Source organism: Watersipora subatra, chromosome 7 (assembly GCF_963576615.1).
Source record: "Watersipora subatra chromosome 7, tzWatSuba1.1, whole genome shotgun sequence".
NCBI lineage: Eukaryota > Metazoa > Bryozoa > Gymnolaemata > Cheilostomatida > Watersiporidae > Watersipora > Watersipora subatra.
This window is the reverse complement of record NC_088714.1, coordinates 25,068,302-25,094,075: the sequence shown is the minus strand read 5'-3', so window position 1 is coordinate 25,094,075 and position 25,774 is coordinate 25,068,302. Positions and strand designations below refer to the sequence as shown.

The 25,774-nt window shown below is 35.3% G+C and overlaps 1 protein-coding gene across 1 annotated transcript; it reads left to right on the top strand.

Moving 5' to 3' along the window:
* Positions 1 to 5,236: 5,236 nt before the first annotated feature.
* Positions 5,237 to 25,756, top strand: LOC137400315 (neuroendocrine protein 7B2-like). Its single transcript, XM_068086643.1, has 8 exons — positions 5,237 to 5,293; positions 5,980 to 6,094; positions 8,255 to 8,478; positions 9,002 to 9,130; positions 11,410 to 11,552; positions 19,143 to 19,226; positions 20,356 to 20,433; positions 25,428 to 25,756. The coding sequence occupies exons 2-8, from the start codon at positions 5,991 to 5,993 to the stop codon at positions 25,530 to 25,532; spliced, it is 867 nt and encodes a 288-aa protein (XP_067942744.1). The 5' UTR covers positions 5,237 to 5,293; positions 5,980 to 5,990; the 3' UTR covers positions 25,533 to 25,756.
* Positions 25,757 to 25,774: the final 18 nt, after the last annotated feature.

Sequence of the window (25,774 nt, the reverse complement as noted above, 5' to 3'; positions counted from 1 at the left end):
CATCATACTAACATTTTGCAGACGGCGCTGATAACAAGCTTTTGTAAGTGACTGGCTGCGGTCAAACAAACCAATTCATTAGGCACTGTAATGAATTACAGAACAGATGTCAGCTATAATATGAAAACAGCTACGTGGTTATCAATGAGCTGAATGTTTCATGTAAGTACGAATGTTGATCTGATCGAATAAAAACAACTGTGTGAGGCTTGCAAAATATATCATCCCATACAAGCCATTACAGTCCTAAATGGATGTAGTGTTGTCTTGACCAGCGCTTGACCCCTCAGTACAGATTTCATATGTGTAAATAAGTTGTCTGTCTAATTTCCTAGCAATTGGGTGGAACTGGAAAATGCCCAGATGTTGTGTCACTTGCCTAGATCTGCCCAATCCTTTTCAAAAAACAAAGTTCATTTGTTAAAAACAGCTTATGAGAGAAATTTGAATTTGTCATTTAAACTAAGAATTATAAGTTAGTATTTTATTATATTTCTTTCAGCAATATAAAAGTTTGTGGGTGTGACTACTAAAAACTAACAACTCAACACGTGTTGGCAGTAGTGGGAAGAATAGCTTTCATAAACCAAAAATTTTTCTAAAGTTTTTCTAGATAGCTTTTCTAACTAGAAGTTGACTTTATTGTAATACTATAGCAGTGGTCAAAGGTCATTTCTTTGTAAACAATCTTGAAGAATTGGTCCTGTAGTTTTTTCCGAGTTATCAGGATAAATCAATTACTATAGGAGCAGCCGTGGTGCAATGGTTACCACTCTGGACTTCCAAGCCATAGGGCAGTGGTTCAACCCCACCTCGGGGTCTCTGATTAGATGTTCAAATTGCAGGGAGACATGCCTGACAAAAAATTGAAGTGCTAAGTCTCTGTGGTGCCCTTCCAGAAAAGCTCATCCAAACTAATTATACAATAAAATTATATATTAGCTAGTACAATATAAATATATTAATATTATATATCTGAGCAATTGGAGAAAATGATGCCATGCGTACAGTAGACTACTTGTAGTTATGACTATATAAGTTAGCTTTTCTAATCTCCAAGTTGTCACTCTTTCTAGATTAAAATTATGAGGTGTGTGTGAATGTCAGCGCTGATGAGTTTTATGTAGTATTGAGCTACCCGTAAAACCAGAATTTAAGCTCCATACAAAAAGCGTTCATATATTAGATATCTCCTTAAAGACTTCCTTATAGTCAGGTGGAAGAATTAAGTATAGTCAGATGGACGACTTAAGTATAGTCAGATGGAAGACATAAGTACAGTCAGGTGGAAGACTTAAGTATAGTCAGATGGAAGACATAAGTATAGTCAGGTGGAAGACTTAAGTATAGTCAGATGGAAGACTCAAGTATAGTCAGATGGAAGACTTAAGTATAGTCAGGTGGAAGACTTAAGTACAGTCAGGTGGAAGACTTAAGTATAGTCAGATGGAAGACTTAAGTATAGTCAGATGGAAGACTTAAGTATAGTCAGATGGAAGACTTAAGTATAGTCAGATGGAAGACTTAAGTATAATCAGGTGGAAGACTTAAGTATAATCAGGTGGAAGACTTAAATGTAGTCAGGTGGAAGACTTAAGTATAGTCAGATGGAAGACTTAAATATAGTCAGGTGGAAGATTTAAGTATAGTCAGATGGAAGACTTAAGTATAGTCAGGTGGAAGACTTAAGTATAATCAGGTGGAAGACTTAAGTATAGTCAGGTGGAAGATTTAAGTATAGTCAGATGGAAGACTTAAGTATAGTCAGGTGGAAGACTTAAGTATAGTCAGGTGGAAGATTTAAGTATAATCAGGTGGAAGACTTAAGTATAGTCAGATGGAAGACTTAAGTATAATCAGGTGGAAGACTTAAGTATAATCAGGTGGAAGACTTAAATGTAGTCAGGTGGAAGACTTAAGTATAGTCAGATGAAAGACTTAAATATAGTCAGGTGGAAGATTTAAGTATAGTCAGATGGAAGACTTAAGTATAGTCAGGTGGAAGACTTAAGTATAATCAGGTGGAAGACTTAAGTATAGTCAGGTGGAAGATTTAAGTATAGTCAGATGGAAGACTTAAGTATAGTCAGATGGAAGACTTAAGTATAGTCAGGTGGAAGATTTAAGTATAATCAGGTGGAAGACTTAAGTATAGTCAGGTGGAAGATTTAAGTATAGTCAGATGGAAGACTTAAGTATAGTCAGGTGGAAGACTTAAGTATAGTCAGGTGGAAGATTTAAGTATAATCAGGTGGAAGACTTAAGTATAGTCAGGTGGAAGACTTAAGTATAGTCAGGTGGAAGATTTAAGTATAGTCAGATGGAAGACTTAAGTATAGTCAGATGGAAAACTTTGTAACAAGCTGCGATTTCCTTTACAAATACTTTAGTATTACTCTATTTTTGTTTATGCTTCAATTTACAAATGCATAAATATGCCTCTAACTTTATTTATTACATATATTCTAAAAAATAATGTAGCTAATAATTTGCCCACTCTACTTGTAAGTTTGGTTCTGAAAATTCACCTTGATTAAAGTATTTTTTTCATAACAGACATGGCTTCTTATTATTCAAACAAAAATATTTTACATAAATAGTGAAATAATTAAACACCATGTTATATTTTGATATTAATTACAAAAAGTCCTCAATTACAATGTTGATCTATTATTAAGACATGGTGCAGCCCAAACTTCAGTAGAATTCGGCATATCATAAATAAATTAGATACTCTTTATGCACTGTATTATAATAAAATGTAAAAAATCGTATAAAAAATTACTTGATTAGAAAAAGAGAACAATTTTTTTCCAAAAAAAAACTATTGTAAATTTTAATGAGATGGTGGAGAATCTGGAGTAGTAGAGTGATAACCAGAGTCAAAAATTAAAAAAAGACCCAACACATGAAGGAGAGAACCCATATACACAACCAAAATAGCATATCACTGAAACATCGGGACGCAACCAGAACAAAATGCATTCATCTGCTGAGGAAGAACTAGTTCGCAACTGTTTACATCACTTACAACATAAATGACGTAAGACAAAATGACGATTAATATTACTTGTAACTTTGAAACCAGGTCGTAACCCAAACTTCGTTGTATTTAAATAATAATGTTTATCTAGATAACCCAACTTGCTTTACATATTATTCACTCGTATGCTTGTATTATATATACATATAAATATAGAGAGTAGAAATATATATTAAATGAAAGAACGCTTTGGTTATGAGTTACAAATCTGTTTAGTAGTTCAGTAGAATCATTAAATTACTCCTTTTATCAGCATTCACACTTTTAAATTGAAAATAAGTAAGTTTTCTGTGTTAAAGACAATTGGTTTTAAATTTCACTCAGATATTAGAGTTACTGCGGAAGAGATAACAAATAATAACTCTCGTGTGCTGTCCGGATAATCCTTGTTGATGGAAAAATAGCACATGGTGTTTATGGTCACTAATAAATAGAATTGATATCTTAAATCGCTTAGTAATTTGGTTAAAACGTTGACCATTAGGCATTGTTCAGAGACCTACGCTTATTCATATCTTCTCAGCTATTGTCTCAGTGTCCTTTCATGCTATATTTCTAAATATTTGTCTGCTCGTTAGCTCATTAATCTCTCTCTCTCTCTCTCTCTCTCTCTCTCTCTCTCTCTCTGATTGTTATTTCTACTATATTGTTCCGCTTTTTTGTTTTTCTCTCTTCAAAATGTGCGTAAAACAAAGACAATGAATAAAGATATGTATTTACTTGTAAATGGTTTTCTGATTATGAGAATATAATTTGGCCTGGATTTATCCAGGTGAGCTGTGATGTTCACAATTTGTCAGTCCAACTATTAGATGTGACACATTTAATGGTCAATATTCCAAGGCTTCTAGTAGGTGGTAAGCTCATTTGTTTTTGTCAAACAGGACATTGTTGGGATTGATGTCAGAATATCTGTTCAAAGCGTCATGTTTGCTCAAAAACTGCCAAGAAATATTGCAGATTTCCATCTTTAGCTGCCAAGGTTTACGGTGAAATGAAAACTAGTGCATGTATTTACTAATATAATAATGTTATATTTATAATAGGTGCAACATAGCAAATGTTTTTTGTAAATTGAGATGAGCAAGTGAATGGAAGGAAGAAGCCTATTTCTGTTTATTCAATATTTAATATTTTATTCATTCGCTCAACTGTTTATTTATTTGTTTGTATTATTTTATTTTGCTGTTTATTGTACTTCACTATTCGTGTAGCTATTAATTTTAATTTCATTTTCATATCTATCTATTGTAATTTCTCACTTACATGTAGTTATGAACAAAGGTAACTCTATATTTTTTGAGTACCAGGCTTCTGATGTCTAGAGGTTCTAATGTTATCTTGATACTAGAGTTACTGCAGAGGGTATAACAAATAATAACTCTCGTGTGATATCCAGATAGAACCTAGCTAGTTAAACTTGATGGATATCGAAGCATCCAGCTTACATTTTGGCTTTTTACTAATAAGCAAAGAAGCTATGTAGATGAAAAGTTTTTTTGACAATTTCATATTAACTTTATTTCACAGGCAAATCCCGGCAAAACTAATCAGGCTGTGTAGAAAAAAATAATTAAAAATGAAATCAACATAACTTAAAAGTGAAATTCTTATTATTCAAGAATGTTCTAGATATAGGATGGGCAAAATGTTTATGTCTGGTGTGTTCAGTAGTTTTTTGTTATGAAGTGCAAATATGAAGTGGGTGGTTGGGTATATGAGATAGTCTGTTAGAGTACTTTAGACAACAGAAATTAAAAAATATTGAAACTTCATAGAACATGAAGGCCCTGAATTGTTGATCATAGTTTTTTCATAAAAGAATCATAACTCTTAGGCAAAGTTGCTGTAAATTTACAAGTTTTTTTATATCTATATCTTAAAACAATTCAAACTATACTTTGTCCTCTTGAAAATTCTAAAATATTACGCTTGGTTTAGAATTGGCCATTGCGAAACAGGGATTTGGAGCTGCCAATCATTTATGTACTTGATTGTGCAAATTGATAGTTGATTACTGACGCTCTAAAAATGCTGATGTCACATTTGTATTCTTCTGTTAGGAAGCAGGTATTGATTGGTACGTGGGAGCTGCGAAGTGTTGTACATGTTCAACGCGCACAAAGATATTGATTTGTGACAGGGCAATGATATAGTTTCAAGTCACTAGCAATAACAGCGGTGAATAACAACATCGTCTCTCTTCTACTAGGCGCAACAGCTGTTGACTTTCTAAGTTTCTTTTAAAAGGTAATTCAGATGTTTTTAGACGCCACTTAGAAAATTTGTGAAATCTGCTAAGCTCTTAAGTTTTCAAAGTTGAAAGTTTCAGTTTGAAATAGAATGGCACTATTATTATTGTGCATATTATTATAATATTGTAAGCTTGTCTACAGCCATTTTTTTATAACTCTAGCAATAGCGGATATGTATGCTTTTTGGCGGAGGTGACAAGCTTCAGGATTGTCATTTCTGACATGTAGGTTGGTATATTGCATCTTACCTGCAACTGGTGGCAGTAAGTGCTAAAGTGAGCTCTTCTGCTAGAGTCTCTTTGCAGTCGACAAAAGGTGTCGCTTTTTCTGGTTTAAGGCTATTATTAAAACAGAGAAGTGGAAACCATTAGTAGGAAGTAACAAGCTCTCTTACTGATGTCTTATTTTGTTCATATATTGGTTCATCTTGTAGCAGGAGGGAAAATGATTGGTTCATCTTGTAGCAGGAGGGAAAATGATTGGTTCATCTTGTAGCAGGAGGGAAAATGATTGGTTCATCTTGTAGCAGGAGGGAAAATGATTGGTTCATCTTGTAGCAGGAGGGAAAATGATTGGTTCATCTTGTAGCAGGAGGGAAAATGATTGGTTCATCTTGTAGCAGGAGGGAAAATGATTGGTTCATCTTGTAACAGGAGGGAAAATGATTGGTTCATCTTGTAGCAGGAGGGAAAATGATATCCTTTGTTTGGAAGTCTTATTTTCTTATTGGATTGGCTGGACTTCGTGGTGCAGCTCAAGGATTTGATGGAGGCTCCTTCCGAGATGACCAAACCAGGTAGATTTTGTGCTGATTAGAGAAGAAGAGCTCAACAATGTATAATCATACTTAGTTGGAGTTAAGGTAGGGCCACACGAGACAAAATTCTCACGAAATCGGCAAAATTTGGACGAAACGATTCGTACGAATTGACATTTGGATGAATTCGTCCATCGTTGGTTGCGCACGATGAACGAATCCTGAATTGGACGAAACGTGAGAAATTCCTACGAATCGTTGTTTGATTGGTCGATTGAAAAGGTTAGTTGAATGTTGAAGGTCGTTTTCTTTTGCGCATGTTTGTACTGAAGCAAATAATTGAAACAGAATCGGCTTCAATTTATCACCGCGTTCTGATTGGCTAGTTGAAAGTTAGTTTCGTACGAATCCGTGGTGGGAAAACTCTGTGTGGCAGGTCAGAAATTTCGTACGATTGGAATTTCCCAGATTAGTTGAAATTACACGATACGTGTGGCCTTACCTTTACTCACCATTGATACAGTCACTTTTACCAAAGTAGTACTAGCAAGAAGTAACTCCTACCCTGAGTATTAGCAGTTCGAACCAAACTGAAAACTATGTCATTAGTAGGCCTACTCAACAGTAACAGTAACTGTGACTAAAAAGGTCACAGTAAGGATTACCACCGAGGGTTTGCAAGTCTTCTCTTACACTCTGTAGGGGCTAATAATACTTTGTTGATAATTTAGCTTACGCTCACCTTTTACCATAATACATACCCTTGCACTAACCATTTCAACTTACATTTATCAAACTAGTCTATGAGGCTGTGAGATAGGCTACTCAGATGGCAACCATGATTACATCTAGCTATATATGGTAATCCTTCACTAATTCACGATTACCTTTTTGAAGCTTTCAGTACTTTGCAGGAAAAAGATAGTATGTACAAATTTTAAAAAAATCAAAAATATTAAATATATAAATCTCTCTCATATTCTGGCCCAGTGAGATCCCTTAGCGAGACATGTTGTGCTAGCAGCTGCCACAGTTCACTTATTTGGTTACGCATGAAGTGCAACAGGCTTAGACACCCTTCATCCTGATTCTTAAAGGTTGACTTGCAACAAAATTCGCATTACAGTTATTTGGTATCAAAAGATTCACCATGTCTTACTCTGTTGTGTTGTAGGTGCCACATACGTGGAAATGTGATTACAAGCTCTTAAAAGCTCAAAAACGAAAAGCTGCTGTAGATTGGAATCTCTTTATTTCTCTGACGTAGCCGTGAAATTTATTTATTGTCTTGTCACATGATGCTCTCACGTGAATTGAAAGGCCAATAAAAAGCTCAATATAAAACTTATCGTAGCACTAGTTTATGACAAACACTTCGGGTTTTACCGAAGACCCCGTATCAAATATAGATGCTCGCTACTTTACAGTTTTGCTTTGGCTTGATCTAATCGTCAAGTCGTAATCTGATCATGTGACCCAATACTTCGCAAATAATTTTTGCAGCACTTTTCGATTATCACAGGTGACCAACAGGCTCGTCATGATTATCAGACAATTATATGTACTCCTTCAAGCTAAGGTTAAAAAGTTTAACGAATTTTTACGGTAAGTTATGATATCAGTGCTAAAAGTGACAGCATTACAATGTCGATAAAACAGATGCGTAAGAACAATAGACAAGGTTTTATTGAATGCGTGAAGTATATTTATAAAAATATTTCGACAAATGAGGTTGCATGAAAGTGTAAACAGAAACCATCCTGTAACAACTGCGTCCCATTTGAGCCGTTTTGGAAAGAGAATCCAAACTACGGCGGTCTCGTGTGGCTGCGATTAACTGTTCATTTTTTAGCTTTTAAGAGCTTGTAATCACATTTCCACATATTTTGCACCTACAACACAGCAGAGTAAGACATGGTGAACCTTTTGATACCAAATAACTGTAATGTGAATTTCGTTGCAAGTCAACCTCTAAATAGCCACGACTCCCAAGATTGTCCAATGAGCCTAAGAAAAGGAGGAAATTGCTTAGGATTAATCAAAATGTGACTTTAACGGCTACTTTCTATTTCACAGATTTTCATTTATTACAAAAGGCAGTGGTTTTACTTATTTGTGGAAAATGAGAGATAACTAATATTTTATTTTTTCCAACTACAAGTCTGATGCCTCATACACCCATAGCATGTCATATTGTAGAAATCACATGCTAGCGGAACTTTATGGTGAGATTGAAGATACTTTAGCCAAAATCTCTCACAATTCTTACGGCAGTTCGCAGTCTGAACAAAGCATGCCTTCGATCCATCTATCCCAGACTAACGACCATGATTACGAGAACACAGTCTCACCCAAATGGGTAAACATACGACACCCTGAAGAAGAAAACAATGTTGCTCTCTCAGGCTATCAGTCGATGTCAGGTGTGCTATTAGATACTATATGAGTATTATTTTGATGGTTTATGCCAAACAAAATAATTAAATAATATAACAATCAACAGGATTGAAGAAACATTAAACAGCATGTTCAACGACTAACAACAATATGTTTGTCTGTTTATAGTGTTCAGAATTAAGAGAATCATTAGGTTATGAACTTCAAGCTAGAAGTAATTTAAATCTTTAGATGCCCTCTTAATATGCCAAATGGTCAGCTCTATGGCCATCTATCTGATCTATTAAAAATATGTTTCATTTATTTGCACTTAGAAACATATACAGTATAGCAAAGCACACCAAACGCTGTTATCTGCCTTTCTGTTTGCTATTTCTCAAGCCAGCTATCATTTACATACAGATTTTAATGCCGTTAGTGAAGGTTGCTCAAGGTTGGTTAAGATTGGGAAAGGTTGCTCAAGGTTGGTTAAGATTGGGAAAGGTTGCTCAAGGTCTGTTAATATTGGTAAATATCATTTTGTACAATTTTTGTCTTTATTTTCTCTAGGAGGAGCCGGTGAAGGAAAGCAACATCTAAAACCAGAAGGGTCTGTTAATAACAAGCAGGAAGTCAAAACAGATGCGGACCTGCCATCCTATTGCAGTCCTCCAAATCCATGTCCTAAAGGAAAAACAGGTATTGACCTGTCTAGCAACTAGTTGCATTATTTGATAATATTTATATAAATTTTATGTAATAATGGTAAGTTTCAAAACCAGCATGACAGCCAACTTTTGTCGATTGTTAATCAGAGTTTAATTTCTTTTTTGAGTTGCTCATCTCTTTACACATTTCTCAAGATTGGGAATGTTGAGAGAGGTTTTGCAATTTTAAATTATTGACGACAAAGGTTTGATATACAAATCATTACTCAACTCATGCACCTACTGCACCCATCTAATCAGCAGCAAACATATGTGTTGGTTGTTTTTCAGTTATGGTGATTGTTTATTCTACCAGGACATTATTTGGCAAGTATTACTGGTTGGTTACTATTGGCAGTTTCATAATCAACTCTATAAAACAGTAACAAAGGTCAAGAACTTAATAAAAAACAAATGAATCACACGCTGTTTGTATTGGATTTTTGTCAAGAGATTTCACAACAGAAAAAGCATGCTGTAATCACAGTGTCTAAACTCATTTTCAGAAAGCTTTATTTTGCCCTACTATGTAGTCTATAGTCTACCTGATTTGGCAGAAAGTGTGGGTCACATGATCAGATTATGACTAGATGATTAGACCAGGCTGAAACGATACTGCGAAGTAGCGAGCATCTATATTTGATACGGGCTTTCAGGTGGAAGTGTTTGTCATTAACTAGTGTTACGAGACGTTTTATATCAAACTTTTTATTGGCCTTTAATTTCATGTGATAACATCACATGTCAAAACAATAACCAAACTGTTGGAGTACGTCAGCCAAATAAAGAGATTCCAAACTACGGTGTTTTTGTGATGGCTGCGACTAACTGTTCGTTTTTGAGCTTTTAAGAGCTTGTAATCACATTTCCACATATTTTGCACCTACAACGCAGCAGAGTAAGACATGGTCAACCTTTTGATACCAAATACCTGTAATGTGAATTTTGTTGCAAGTAAACCTCTAAAGTCTAAGGGGATCAATCAATTGTTGTCTTAAATCAATTGTTTTTACGTTTTTTTCCATAGCAAGGTTTGTGCTACCAAGAAAAAAAGTTGTATAGGATATACCATAAGAAAGTAAAAAATATATATAGTAGATACTCCCATTATTAGTAGTTGTTGTTTTCTTTTCAAAGTGCGGCAAAACAAACGATACACTAAGGCTAACTATGAGACTCTCATTATTCAAATCAAATTTGAGAACTTGTACTGATTTGATAGTTTATATGGAATTTTTTACGTAATGTAATAAAGTGCAGGAACTTAACATAAATTCTTTACATTCAGTAAAATTGGCTTAAAAGGAACTTTACGTTATTTGGCAGGTACTGTAGCTGCAGTACCAATACAATCAATTCGTCTTTTATGATAGTGTGCTTATGCTAACAAACCATGCATAGAACACAAGCTAGTCTTAAATGTCTGTTAGAGTACTTAATAATAAAGTGAGCTCCCAGAGTCAGTTGAAGGAGTCGGCAATGTTTGATTTTATTGTAAACTTCAGCTACTAAAGGTTAGTATGCTCATAGGCAGTTCTGAAGCAATGTAAAACAAATCGTGACAAATTTTCTTTTGTATAGTAGGCTGTGGTGTCAGTCAAAGAGTGAGTGCAACATAGCTAACTACAGCTGATTTGTTCATCATATCATTATTTTAACATGCTACATTTACACATACTACCAGTTTGGCTCACAGCTGGTGAGTTATTATTGCTAGTTGAAATGTACATTAGAACAGAACACTGTGTGTGGCTCTCAACGATCTCAGCCACTCACAATGTTTCCATGATGCGATTGATCACAATGTTTCCGTGATGCGATTAGTCGCAATGTTTCCGCGATGCGATTAATCACAATGTTTCCATGATGCGATTAATCCGCTAGTTTGTCATCATCCGCAAGAAGGAAATGGCATAAAGTCACAAGTCAAGCGGGGCTTGCTATTCACAACTTTTTATCGAATGTTTCACACTTGGGAAGGATGAAAACGGCACTTGCGAATGATGCGCAAGAGAATGTCGGGCAAACTATTCCATTTTAAACAATTTCTACATTCTAGTCATTCCGATTTTAAAAGCCTGCAGCTAAGTGAGATAAGAATGCACCGCAATGACCTCTGACATCCGCTGACCGTGTTAACCCGCAAGATGCGGCAGCTATTAAAACACTTATCACATCGTAACTCCACATGTGCACAATTCCAAATCCCCATCATCCGCTTAGTTGAAACGTAGCGCTTTTTAAGCTATATAGATATTTAAATCTTTGCAGCTGCTGATGGCTGCCAAGAGCGAATACCTGATACAGCCGAGTTTAATCGAGACTATGTCCTTGCACAAATGAAGGAGGGTTACTGCGGGTGTGACTATGAGCACATGGAGGAAGAGTCGTGCCCAATAGAGACCAGTGATTTGGTATGGTACATGTATATCTTCAAACTTACTAACCTGGGACTGTTGAGATGTAAAAATTAGAAGTGCCTATAATATACCATTTAATTGTTAATACATCTTTCAGAGTAGGTATAAAAATGCATGTCTGTTTGCAAACAAAGATTTATTAATTTAATTAAGTGTGATTTACAGTATGCCAAGTGTGCCATAAAAAATGCGAATAGCAAATATGTTTGAAAAAAACAAATATTTTTGGACTTGAAATGAAAATTTATGAGGAGTTCTATTTATGAAGTGGTTTGAAAAAAAAAACTATTTCTATCAATTGTATTGAAATTTTTTTTACTGTAATCTTTTAGCATATCTATTTCAAAGCAAAAAGGTTTTTTAACAATAAAACTTGGTGTAGGCCTACTCACGATGCAAGCTCCCAATGTGGCTTATTTAGTAGTTTAGCTTCATAGGCTACTGATGCATCCCATAAACTCCTCTGGAGCTGCAAGTCTTTTCTGTAATCGTGATTATGTTTGGGCAGAGAGAGAGCCACTTTGGTAGTTTTGGTAGTACATCCATGATGTAAGAACCCTATGTAGTTCAGATGATGAGTGGTGAGTGAGCATGTCTCCCACAGGTGTTTCAGGTAGTTTTGTGAAGCTGTAAGCCATTTGGCTGGAGTAGAACCTAGCAGCCTAGCTCACCACAAAAATTTATTGCAAAACATTGTGTTGGATATATTTTGAAAGCAGAGAGGAAGTTACAAAACAATTATAATTAATTTATCACATTTTGTAAATTCTAAAACTAGTATAATTTGAATGAAAAGCTCATCAGCGCATAAAAGCAGAAAATCAAACGGTAAAAGCTAAATTTGGAAATCAAAATGCAAAAGTAATTCATAGCTAAGGGTTTTTTCAAAATCCTTGATGTTTTTTTAGACTAATTCAAACTTGTCATTGATTGGCTAGCAAATTGTAAAGAGGAAATAAATAATCGCAAGTGCTTTAATGATTGGCCATTAGAAATCTAGGTTAATTCTTTTGAAATGCGCATTTCTTGGCCAAAACAACTCAAGTTTGTAAAAAACAGTCAAATGAGTAAAAATCAAGAGCATAAAAATGAACACCATTTGAGCTGTCTCCTGCTTTATAGTCATTGTGGTCACCCAATTCCATTTGACCAGTTTTTAATCACATTTAAATCGATCATTTGAACAAACAACAGGGTAAACTGGTGCCCGGGATACTGTATTGATAAACAAGACAGACGCCAGGGTTCTGTCGTTAGGTTACCAACCTATGATCAGTAGCTGGATGGTTTGAGTCACACATGGAATATTGGGGGTGTTATGAAAGGCGTTCAACCACAATTACTCCTGCACTAGATCAGTGCAAAGTCTGTAGATACTGCTCATGCTCAGAGACAATCTCAAAATTGTCTTTCTCACTGGGATATCAGACTGTAAAGAATTTGTGAGTTTTGTAGTTCATTGCTAAACCGTATTGAGCTTCACTAAAATGGCCAGATTTAACACTTAAATTATGTCGCTTTTGCCTCTTGTTTTTTACCTTTCTCGACCATACTTTGCCACGCTGGGACATTAGGTTCTTTTATGTAGCCACCCCATCTTCAAACCATGAAGCTCACTTGATTTATCTTTGGTTGTGTCTCATTGACTTTTAGCACATTTCTATACAAGTACCTGCACTCCTTCTACCTTCCTCCACCATTCACCAGCTGTATTAACCTAGTCTGGTGTCATGCTAGTTGAGTTGTAATTGCAACAACCTAGCATGATTACATGGCTAGGTGTACGGATGGAAAAGGGTTTTTTGTTGGATGTGTATAAACAAGCAACAGCACTAAATAGTATAAAACTTTGTCAGAGATTCTACAGATAAAAGTAGCGACGTAGGTTAATATAGCTTTCATTCGTTGGAAAAGTAGAAAAAATAACACTCCATATTACTATTACATGTACTGCGGAGTTTTTGAGAAAAGTGACGGCACGTGTTAGTAGAACATAACTGTGAAGTGCCTAGAAAAGTGTCGACATATGCTAGCGCAGCTTGTACTTTTCGGACCATTAAAGAACCACATGAGAGACAAGCACTTGACTACTGATGCAGCCATCAATGAAGCTGTGAATAAATGGATTTTAGCCAGTGTTTCAGCCAGAGTTTTATTTGGCAGGAAATGAAAACCTCATAGAAAGGTGGAACAAATGTATAAAAAGTGAAAAGGAGAGCTATGTCGAAAAGCGAAAAAATTGTAAAGCTCTATTTTATTATAATAAAAAGTTATGACAAAGTTCTAATGACTTATCGACTGACCCTTGCATCTGTGAAGCTTTTAGAAAGTAATAGCATGTGTTTCTACAAGACGCGTCTATTAAGTCTCTGGAAAAATGGTGAAGCATGTCAGTATACAACGTATACCTCTAAGGCTTACAAAAGAGAACAACTACACTGGTTAAAAATTTGCATGGCTGTTTAGTCGATAAAGGGAACAATGCACGTTAATCCCTCCTGATCTTGAATATGGAAGGCTAGGTTTTATAGTCTGTCTTTCCCGAAGTTCACAGACTAATAAAAATAATGTGCAAAATATCTATAAGCAACCATTTGAAATATAACAACATATAGGACACTGCCCTCATCTACACTGACAAAACAATACTTTGGTTATAGTCTTGTGTTTATCGATCATTATTTCTGTTATCATACTTATATAGCTTTTTAAACAGACCTGGTAAAAGGTATATACATTCAAAATGAATCTAATAATGACAAAGAAATATTGTGGTCTCTCCAATATTTTCAGTTAATACTAGATAAATTGAATTTATATGTATTTATCTGTTGCTCTAGACTCTAGCTTTAGAATCTAAAGGTGCTAATACATTGTCACGGAAAATACTTATAAAATGGTGTAAACAAAAAATAACTATTGTATAACCAAACAATTACAATAATTCACTTATTGACATATAAAAAAGTATAATGCATATAAAAGAAAGGATCAGCAATTTTTTGCACCTAAAAAGTAAACTTGTTCCTATGCTAGCCAATAAAAAACCTTTAAACTTTACTATAAAGTTGATATAATTTGCTGGTTCACTATATCTATATATAATAACTTATATATAATTTTATAATAATAATAATATACTATATAATTTTTTAAGATTGCCCAAGATTAGGCTGTAAACCCACGACTCTAAAAGTAAGTTTCAGATTTGCAACAGCTGCTCTATTTTATGTCAAAATATAAGTAACTCCTTTTAAACTGAACAATGAGAGCAATATCCTTATCACTCTTTACCCCACATTCAAATGTTTGAATATCTACATTTGTATGTAGTCTCAGCAGGAATTTAAGCCATGTACAATCTAGTTTGTTTCTAACACTGATGTATTATGACATGCTTGTTGATTACATAAAAGGTGTAACCAACAGTTCTCTTGCTTGTTACAAAACGTATTTAAAAATGCTACTGAACTACCTTGAGTGACCTCTCTATTTCCAATTATCGGTTTTTATTGAGGTTACAAAGTTCATCCACATTCCTTCTCATATTAATATACCAATATTGACTTTCCCCTCTAGAATGATTTAATCCAAATTAATTAGAAAATCACTTAAACCTAGAGGTTTATTTCTATGCCCTCATTTTTATTTGACTGAATTGTTTTTAATATGACTTCATTAGTGTTTTTTGTTAGATCGCAGATTTACAAACTCGCTGTTTTGGTGTAATTTTGATTATATTGTTAATTTTCAAATATGCTCTTGTTTTTGTTACTCAAAATACTTTAAAATGTTTTTGCATAAGAAACTCAGCTAATTGTCATAAAGTCTCAGTTTCAATCTAGCTGTATAAGTGGCAGAACAGTTCCTCAGACATATTCTCATGAAAGCGTCTAGTGTGTTGAAGTTCTATATGACTTCAATTGTTTTTACTCTAGCGATAGTCATGTGACCTTTTTATAAAATTGATAATTATTTATTTCTATAAACAGCCTGTTGAGTTGGCCAGGAATTTAACAAAAGATAATAGGCAAACATCATGAAAATGACTTTTAACTAAAGAAAGAATAGAATTGTTGTCTTTGTTACTGTTGAGTTCCGCTCCTCCCGAATTTTGGTACGACACATCTAGCTTATTATAGTAAGATTTTGGGTCTAATCTTTTGCTCTTAGTCATTTCCTGCTGCTCTTGCTTTTTTTGAGCAAGATACAGCTACACACTAAAACATTTACCTATTGGCTTTGGGTTGTTGGTAGTCTGTCAGTTCTTTCTTCTAGTATGGATATGAAGCGAAACTCAATTTATCAAATCTGTGGTTTACGTGCATTTCTATCAATTAATGAGTTGGTTTAATAGAGGACCAGTGTTATGCTGTTCTATATGGGAAAATTCAGAAAAAGGAGCTCGATAACCTCTGACATAAAGAATTAGACTCCAAAATATGTAACTAAAAAAACATAAATATAGATTAAGGAGAAAAAAAATCGATGTTTTTTAGACCATTTTTGATGGTTAAGTAAATCCTAAATGATCAACAGCTCGTAATAGTGTGTAAGGCTGTATATGATAAGGGTGTGCTAGTACCTCTTTTAGTCGGTTGTTAATAGCAGTAACTATTAAAGAATAATTGAATGAAAATTCCTTACATCAAAATTTTTTCTGTGCTAAATGCCTTCAAACTTTTGCTAGATTTTTTTGGTTGAAGATCGTTTTTTGTAAACTGCTGAAAAGATGCTTCATCACCATTTAAAGATTACTACCCTGGGATTCCATATTTTGCGATTAGAGCTTGAAAAGATTTGACGTAGAAACGAACTAATCGGGTATAGCTTGACCGTCTGCGGTCACTTTTAATGGTATTACCTATGTGACACCAAGGCCCGCCACTGATAACTTCTGCCAAGGGTAAATCCTGTTAAAGCTGTATATTTAATTTTGCTTAATACAATATGGTGATCTTATTTCACAACAGGATGTGTAAAACCGCTCCGACCTCCACCTGAATCCCCATTCAATGGGTTTGTTGAAATTAATGCTATGGTTTTATATTGACTTGAACTATAATCAGCATCTTGCCTTATAACCATAGATTTGATCAAACCAATAGAGTTAATTGTTTCCATAGACAATACGTGTATGTGAGCATGCGACTAATACTGCATTATTACAGTTCCGTAAGATCGCAAGTTCAAACATAAGATGCTATTGCATCACTTCCTCTGTAAAGTCGCTTTATTAATTTACTATGTGAAAGATGATTCAAAGGTTGAGATGGGAGCTCTAGTTTACGAAACTAAGAGTCATGGCTTATTAGGTAACTGGAGCGGCTTGTGTTTACATAGTATATTAAACATTGTGACGTAAAAGTTAGGTGAAGCTTGCTGGCTGCACAAAAGATTTAAAATGCTTTTTTATCAATCTAAAAGTATTATATTAAGCGGTTGAACAAGTTATTAAAATGGGTCTCTTGTGTGGCAGACATGTTTAAACTAGAACTGCCCAACTTGTGCAAAAAAATACAAAATGATTTTATGGTAATTTTATGAGATGTCCACATTAAACTGTATCACAATAATCTAAAATTGTGTTACTATATTTGAAATATAGTGACATAATCTAAGATGCAAATTGTAATTGACACATTTTAAGTAATAATAGTAAATTGTGTTACTATATTGAAAAGCGCATTCGATAAAATTTATTTTTGGTAACATTTGATGTAAAGTATGGTCAAGAGAGAATCACATGTTTCAGAATCACAGGTAGGAGAAAAATAGATTTTAAATCATGAAATAAAATAAATAGAGATATGAAAAATTCCAAAGCATGTCATAGCACATGCTTCAATAGACTCCACCCTCCCGGATGGCAGCCACAACAGACAACACAATTGAGTGTTACCACTTTAAACCCCATACAGATGGTACTGGAGAATCACCAGCAGTTTGTAGACATCTGATTAGTTGGCTAACTCGTTAGCCTTAGGTTGAGCTCAAAGAGCCACTTCCTGCCATATGATGCAGCCTTAGGTTGAGCTCAAAGAGCCACTTCCTGCCATATGATGCAGCCTTAGGTTGAGCTCAGAGAGCCACTTCCTGCCATATGATGCAGCCTTAGGTTGAGCTCAGAGAGCCACTTCCTGCCATATGATGCAGCCCTAAGTTGAGCTCAAAGAGCCACTTCCTGCCATATGATGCAGCCTTAGGTTGAGCTCAAAGAGCCACTTCCTGCCATATGATGCAGCCTTAGGTTGAGCTCAAAGAGCCACTTCCTGCCATATGATGCAGCCTTAGGTTGAGCTCAGAGAGCCACTTCCTGCCATATGATGCAGCCTTAGGTTGAGCTCAGAGAGCCACTTCCTGCCATATGATGCAGCCTTAGGTTGAGCTCAAAGAGCCACTTCCTGCCATATGATGCAGCCTTAGGTTGAGCTCAAAGAGCCACTTCCTGCCATATGATGCAGCCTTAGGTTGAGCTCAAAGAGCCACTTCCTGCCATATGATGCAGCCTTAGGTTGAGCTCAAAGAGCCACTTCCTGCCATATGATGCAGCCTTAGGTTGAGCTCAGAGAGCCACTTCCTGCCATATGATGCAGCCTTAGGTTGAGCTCAGAGAGCCACTTCCTGCCATATGATGCAGCCTTAGGTTGAGCTCAGAGAGCCACTTCCTGCCATATGATGCAGCCTTAGGTTGAGCTCAGAGAGCCACTTCCTGCCATATGATGCAGCCTTAGGTTGAGCTCAGAGAGCCACTTCCTGCCATATGATGCAGCCTTAGGTTGAGCTCAGAGAGCCACTTCCTGCCATATGATGCAGCCTTAGGTTGAGCTCAGAGAGCCACTTCCTGCCATATGATGCAGCCTTAGGTTGAGCTCAGAGAGCCACTTCCTGCCATATGATGCAGCCTTAGGTTGAGCTCAGAGAGCCACTTCCTGCCATATGATGCAGCCTTAGGTTGAGCTCAGAGAGCCACTTCCTGCCATATGATGCAGCCTTAGGTTGAGCTCAGAGAGCCACTTCCTGCCATATGATGCAGCCTTAGGTTGAGCTCAAAGAGCCACTTCCTGCCATATGATGCAGCCTTAGGTTGAGCTCAGAGAGCCACTTCCTGCCATATGATGCAGCCTTAGGTTGAGCTCAAAGAGCCACTTCCTGCCATATGATGCAGCCTTAGGTTGAGCTCAGAGAGCCACTTCCTGCCATATGATGCAGCCTTAGGTTGAGCTCAGAGAGCCACTTCCTGCCATATGATGCAGCCTTAGATTGAGCTCAGAGAGCCACTTCCTGCCATATGATGCAGCCTGAGGTTGAGCTCAGAGAGCCACTTCCTGCCATATGATGCAGCCTTAGGTTGAGCTCAAAGAGCCACTTCCTGCCATATGATGCAGCCTTAGGTTGAGCTCAAAGAGCCACTTCCTGCCATATGATGCAGCCTTAGATTGAGCTCAGAGAGCCACTTCCTGCCATATGATGCAGCCTTAGGTTGAGCTCAGAGAGCCACTTCCTGCCATATGATGCAGCTGTATCTATTATCTATTTATGGCTAGCAGAATATCAATATGTAAATTTCACTTATAATTACAGTATGGCCTCAGATTGCCGGAAATCGACGCTGTGCTTGACGGCATATTCGATTCAGAGCGAGGAGAAGGGAAGATTCACAAGGAAGTATGTAAAAACTTTTATTAGCTTGAGAGATAACAGGAGATAATCAATTAAGATGGTTTAAAAGCAGGCTGTATTAATCCGCATTCAGCCTATGTTACAACATATGCAAAGCATTTTGGAATATTGTTTCTTCAACTCAGTCAACTTTTTTTAATTTAACTAGTTTTTTAGCTAATATTTCAGTCCACATTTGAAATAAAGGTCTTGCCTGTGCCAAGGAAACATGGTTAATTTTTATTGTTTTCCTTTAGCCCATCCTTGATTGACCACATTGTCTCACGAATCCTTTGAATTTTTCAGTAAAGTTAACACAGATAGGAAAACGCTGTGGCAATGCTAAAGGCATAAGACTTTCATTTTCGGTTTGTAGATTTTATTGTATACACATTGAGCACTTTGTTCTGCCATGTGCAGCGTTCTGTTTACACTCCTTCCTTTCTAAGTTGGTCGGTAAAAACCAAAAATTGAAGCTAAAAATTTGTTGACCTCACCCTCAATTTGTTGACCTTGAGCTTGTTGACTCGCCTTCAATCAGCAGCAAAAGCTAAAATATTGGCTAAAGTAATTTCTGTATAGAAAACATAATTGGAAACTAAACTACTTATTTACGAGAAAAGAAATTTTGAACTCTACTTATCTATCACTCACATTAATACATTGAAAAGTGCCGTATTTATTTGTGTTGGGATATTAACGTTTGATCATCTCATCCCATAAAAAGTTCTCTTGCAACAAAGCATACAATTTGTGTGCGAACATAGTTCATGACCTGATTTACTAATCATCTGTAACTAAAATATGAACTGTTCAAACTGTAGCACTAAAACATAAAGACAAAATTTATAGTAATGATTAATAAAGCAGCTAAGGCTAAGTGATTGAAACTTTTTGGCAGCAAAGGTTAACATTTGAATGCCATTATGTTACTACCTCACATATTAGAAGTGGTGCAGTTTTGATGTAGGCCTCTATTGGTGGATAGGTAGAGATGGCATTGAGTTCATATATGGTGACAGTACATACTTTCATAGCGTGTCTATGCAGCAGTTAGCAAACCTATATAGTTATGGTACATACTTGTAATAGATACAGTAAAATATAGCGAGCTGGAGTGGACTTACTATTTCAGAATCCTTACGTGTCTAATGGGGAGAAACGAAAAAGCATGACAGGTAAAAAGGGAGGAAAAATGGACATCAGCAAAAGAGTAAGTAAACCTACACTTAAAGTTCTGTGTTATAAATTTGTATATATGTGCAACTACATTGTTCCACATTAATATACATGTATAGCTTTTTTATTAAACTTACCTATAACAACTTGGTTATAAATGATGATAGCAATCCTTTCCATTTCTCTTGATCACTCTTTCATACTAGTGTAAGTCAAGTGTAAGGCAATTGTAAGTCAAGTGTAAGTCATGTGTAAGTCACTTATAAGTCAAATGTAAGTCAAGTGTAAATTAAGTGTAAGTCAAGTGTAAGTCACGTGTAAGTCAAGTGTAAGTCAAGTGTAAGTCAACTGTAAGTCAAGTGTAAGTCATGCGTAAGTCAAGTGTAAGTCAACTGTAAGTCAAGTGTAAGTCATGCGTAAGTCAAGCGTAAGTTAATTGTAAGTCAAGTGTAAGTCAAGTGTCACCCGAGATTTATTTCATTTAGTCAGATAGTCAGCAGCACACACGTATATTTTTGATACAAATTGCTACATCGCTTTCATGACTATCCATAAATGTTTCATCGGGCATTAACCGCATGTGAGAGCGCATTCTTGAGTTTCTAATCTGATGGGTGTTTAAAATAACTGTCTCAGAAACCAGAGAGAATGTTAAAACCAATTTTTTTTGGCAACTTGGCGGAAAGCATGGAGCATATAGAGTATCAAGGTTAGACAAAATTGGCCAGAAAATATGGAAACGCATAGCCTTTATGCAGACTAACAGACAAACAGACAAACAGACACACACACACAATGGCAAGGTACCATTTATTGCTATAGATACTATTATGTTTGCCATAGTAATCATTGGCATTGTCTACAAATCCAATTAAATACTTGACCCTAACATTGACATTAACTTGACATTGACCTTCCCTTTACCCATAGAGAGTTCCACACTCTTTGCGTGTAGAACTCCCTATGGGTAAAGAGAAGAAAGACTGATCATAAGCACAAGATTATGTAGTCAACTTCTTGATTTTTTCTTGTCTATAAAAATTAGCTCATATCGTCAGAGACGTGTTGGTAAGCAGAACCTTTTGCATAGCTATGTGTAAGAATATGCTTGTTAGTTATGCATTTCTCCCATGTCATCATGCTCTGCTTATAAAAGGTAAGAAAGCTCAATTTTAAAATGAACAGACTAAAGTTAAAACTGTCTACTTACCTTGCCTGCGAATAGCAGTGTCTGTTGTATGGATATGTTCTAAATAAAGTATGCGCTCTATAGAGAGATTGCCTGGTATCAGTTAACCATATTTTTTGTGACAAAGCTACAAATCATTCTGTATGTAGCATTTTCTGTGTGTTCCCATCAATATTAAAGTTATTTACATTTCTACGCTGATTAAATGCTTTTTTTATTTGACATAAATGCGTGCGTCAAACTGATGTATGAACTTTGGGGACATGAGTGAATAGAGAAGACATGAGCTATTCTCGTTTGAACAACAGTCGCATCGCTAAAGCTTAACAGATGATTCAGCATAAAGCCATATTAGTTTATCATCATCCCTGACTAGACACTAAAAATAGTACGAGATGTGGCAACTTTGCAGGTGCTCTAAACTGTCTCCCCAAAAATGTGGCGTTGGTCACTCATTTATTACCTTTTGTCCATTTGGTCATCGGAGGGTGGAACTAAGCTTTCTTGAGTTTTATATAATCACTTCTTAGTCAAGTTTAAAAATTTTTATCAACTCATGCAAAATCATCCGGTAGATTAGTAGTAAAAAATTAGTAAAAAGTAATTTAAGGTTTACAAACTCAAAAACAGAATATGAGAGAAGTAATGCCGCCAAAGGAGATTAAACGAGTCCAATTTAGCTCCATTAAACTTCCAGCCACGTGGCCCACTCCATATACTGCTCTTGGAGTGTGGAATAAATCATAATGACAATTAAGTGTCTGTATTTATTAAATTATGAAGTAAAATATATTTTAAAGGCTAGCTCTGTAGCTAATTACTAACAACCTCATCTTGAGCAACAAATTTTGTAGCGTATTCTTCGCTCATACATAGTTTAATACTGCATAAGAATACAGAAATACAGAAAGAATCATGTCCCACAAAGTATAAGGGCACCACCTCTGACTCATTCATAGGCGAAATTCTTCATCTGGTCTTCCAACAAACTCAAAACATCTTGTTTCTTTGGAATAGATGATCATGAACCACTTGTTGTGACGAAACCTTTGTTTCCTGCTCTTCTCTATGAAATAACAATGTCGTGTGTAGTTAATGTGTTTATTCCTGAAGCACCAGTTTTGTCCAAAATTTATACTAAATTTAGTAAAGAATTTTCACATCCAACTTTACAAATTGGCTAACGTAGTATCACTTATTGCTCAAGTATACTTCTCATGTACACTTCATCAAGATATATCATAAACTCTATGATCACACCAGATGGAACCACTTTGGTTTATGGGGAATAGTTAAAATGTATGAAACTTTTCATCTGTAGAAAACAGGTTCACCTTTTCATTCATTTTCTAGTTTTACGTCGTCTTAGAGAACTTTTCAGTAAGTTAGATGCTTGACATTTATACTTTCTTAAAAAGCATTGAAAGGATTTGTCTGTGAGCGCATATTTTACGGTTTTATCTCCTTAAGTTATGAAATGCCACAAAAACAATCGGCTTACATATTTTCATATATCGTTGTGTAATCAGTTTTCAGTAATCTTGTAGTAGATTTATTACTCAGAAAGGCATGATTGAGTGACAAATCTATTACCTCACTGCCATGCCTGTGGTGGGTGGAGCACATCTGAAGTACATGTGCATAGCACCCATCTCACTTATTTATGTTTGTTAGGATTTAAGCTCTGTTCAACAGTACTCTTTTAAGAGGCTTTAACAGATAGATAGATACATATGTGCATGTAGATAGGTAGATAAATAAATAGATAGATAGATATATAGATATATAGATACATAGATAGATACATAAATAGATAGATAGAAAAATAGATAAATAGATACATACATAAATAGATAGATGGATAGATAAATAGATACATACATAAATAGATAGATAGATGGATAGATATTTAAATAGATAGATAGATGGATAAATAGATAGCTAGATGCATAGATAGAGACATTGATAGATGGATAGATATATATATATACACATGTATATATAAATATATATATATATAAATATATATATAAATATATATATATATATATATTTAGATAGGTATATAGATACATGTAAATATCTAGATACATAGATACATATATAAATGGATAGATATTTAGATAGATAGAGAGATAAATAGACAGACAGATAGATACATGTAGATATCTAGATACACAGATAGATACATAGATAGATGGATAGATAGATATTTAGATAGATAGAGATAAAGATAGATAGAGAGATAGATAGACAGACAGATAGACAGACCGATCGACAGATAGACAGATAGACAGACAGGCAGGCATACAGACAAACATACAGGCAGACAGACAGGCAGATATACAGATAGACAGACAGGCAGACATACAGACAGACAAACATACAGACAGATTATAGATAAATAGATAGATAAATAGCTAGATAGACAGACATACAGACAGACAGATAGGTAGTACTGTAGCAACACATGGCAATATATTAATAAAGGGACAAAGCAAAGATGGTATAATAAAACTTATGTGGCTTAACCTAAGCGCAACCTCAGAAAGTCGAGATGATAAAACGTGAGACGTATGATGGGTCTCGGTCTTTAAGATGATGACTCCTCTCTCAGCAACTTCCTTTTTTTTAAGTTCAAGTAATTCATTAATGAATCAATCAGTAGTTAGTCAAGAGGACCTTAATATGCAGCGTCCATAGGCTGGGAATCTCATACAACTATAATAGAACATGCGACTAAAAATAATGTCTGTCAACGCGAGAAAAAAGCTTTCTAGAATTTTCTGGAGCTTTAGAACTAAGAGGTCATAAGTGAATAAAATGGTTTTCGCAAAATATTTTTTGTGCTTTGATACCAATTTTGTTTTCACCTCAGCCCATCCTACAACAAAAGGAAAATGAGTTTATCCATCTCTACTTCCCAAATAGACTGTGATACTAACAATTTTTTGGTTGACACATAGGTCATTATTTCGATAAGTCGAATCAGCGAGTACATTGCCTACAGAAATTAAATTCTCCCTCAGCCTATGTATGGCTAAATTTTCTCTTACGTTGCAAGATACATGCAATTTATGCAATACATGCGATATTACTTGGTCAATTCCCTGTTATAATAGGTGGTAGCCAGCCAATTTCTGTGACAAATAATGCAGGAGTGAAATAGGCTGTGTACTGGCCTATTATAAAACGCTGTAGACCAGCCTATACATTGATCCCACATTAGACTGGCCTGTCACATTTTGTAATTAATAGGCTGTATAATAGATATTTTGCTAAGATATACTTGTCAGTTTATTTTACCCATTCTAGTTATCAAGAGTAACGCTGTTTGCCTTAAGCTTATTATATATAGCAAGTATAAATGCTTTCGCTGTCAATCATTATGTCAAAAATTTTGTCATAATGACATAAAACAATAGATTATGTTAAAAATGTCTCCATAATCTTAGTTCAACATCTAATGCTGTAGTCTTTTGCTTTGGTTTGTTATATTTTTCTACATTTCATGTAGACATGCAGTTCAATGCTGGTCGTAAGTTTTAATAATGAAACCTAGCATTTGAAGTGCAAAAAATGAATATCTGATCTTTTCTGAACTTTTGAATGGTCTTCAGTTTTTTGAAGAATGAGTTCTTTAGCATGCTTTACTATCAGAATTTTGACATCTTTGAAATAACTTGTTATTTGAACTTTTATACAAAAAACTATTCTTTCAAGTCAGTTTCTTTGCTATGTTTTTCTTCCCTTTTATAACTGATATCATTGTAGTTGGCTAGTAAAGTGGTTAATCCATTATCCTCCTTTTGTGCTTGACTTGTTTATACAATTTTTAGAGTGTTGAGAAGGTTATGTCAATGCCAGTCAATCGATATCTGCAAGGAGTTAAGCTTCCTGTAGTAGCTAAGAAAAGCCCTCAGATGAACCTGCCAGAATTATAGACAACTTTCTGGATGTATCTTCGCTTCATTCAGACTCAAGTGGAATTTATATTCTACTTCTATTTTTATGTATTGTTGTTACTATTCACCTACCAATATTGTTACTTCTAAGTGTAGGATTCTTATAAATTTCTGAGACATATTTTAATAGATCGACTATTGCCGCTATGAAACTTAGGTTTTTTTTCTGACATTTCTGAAGTGGTATGCCTTTTACTACTGTTGGAAAAAGGCGCTTCACT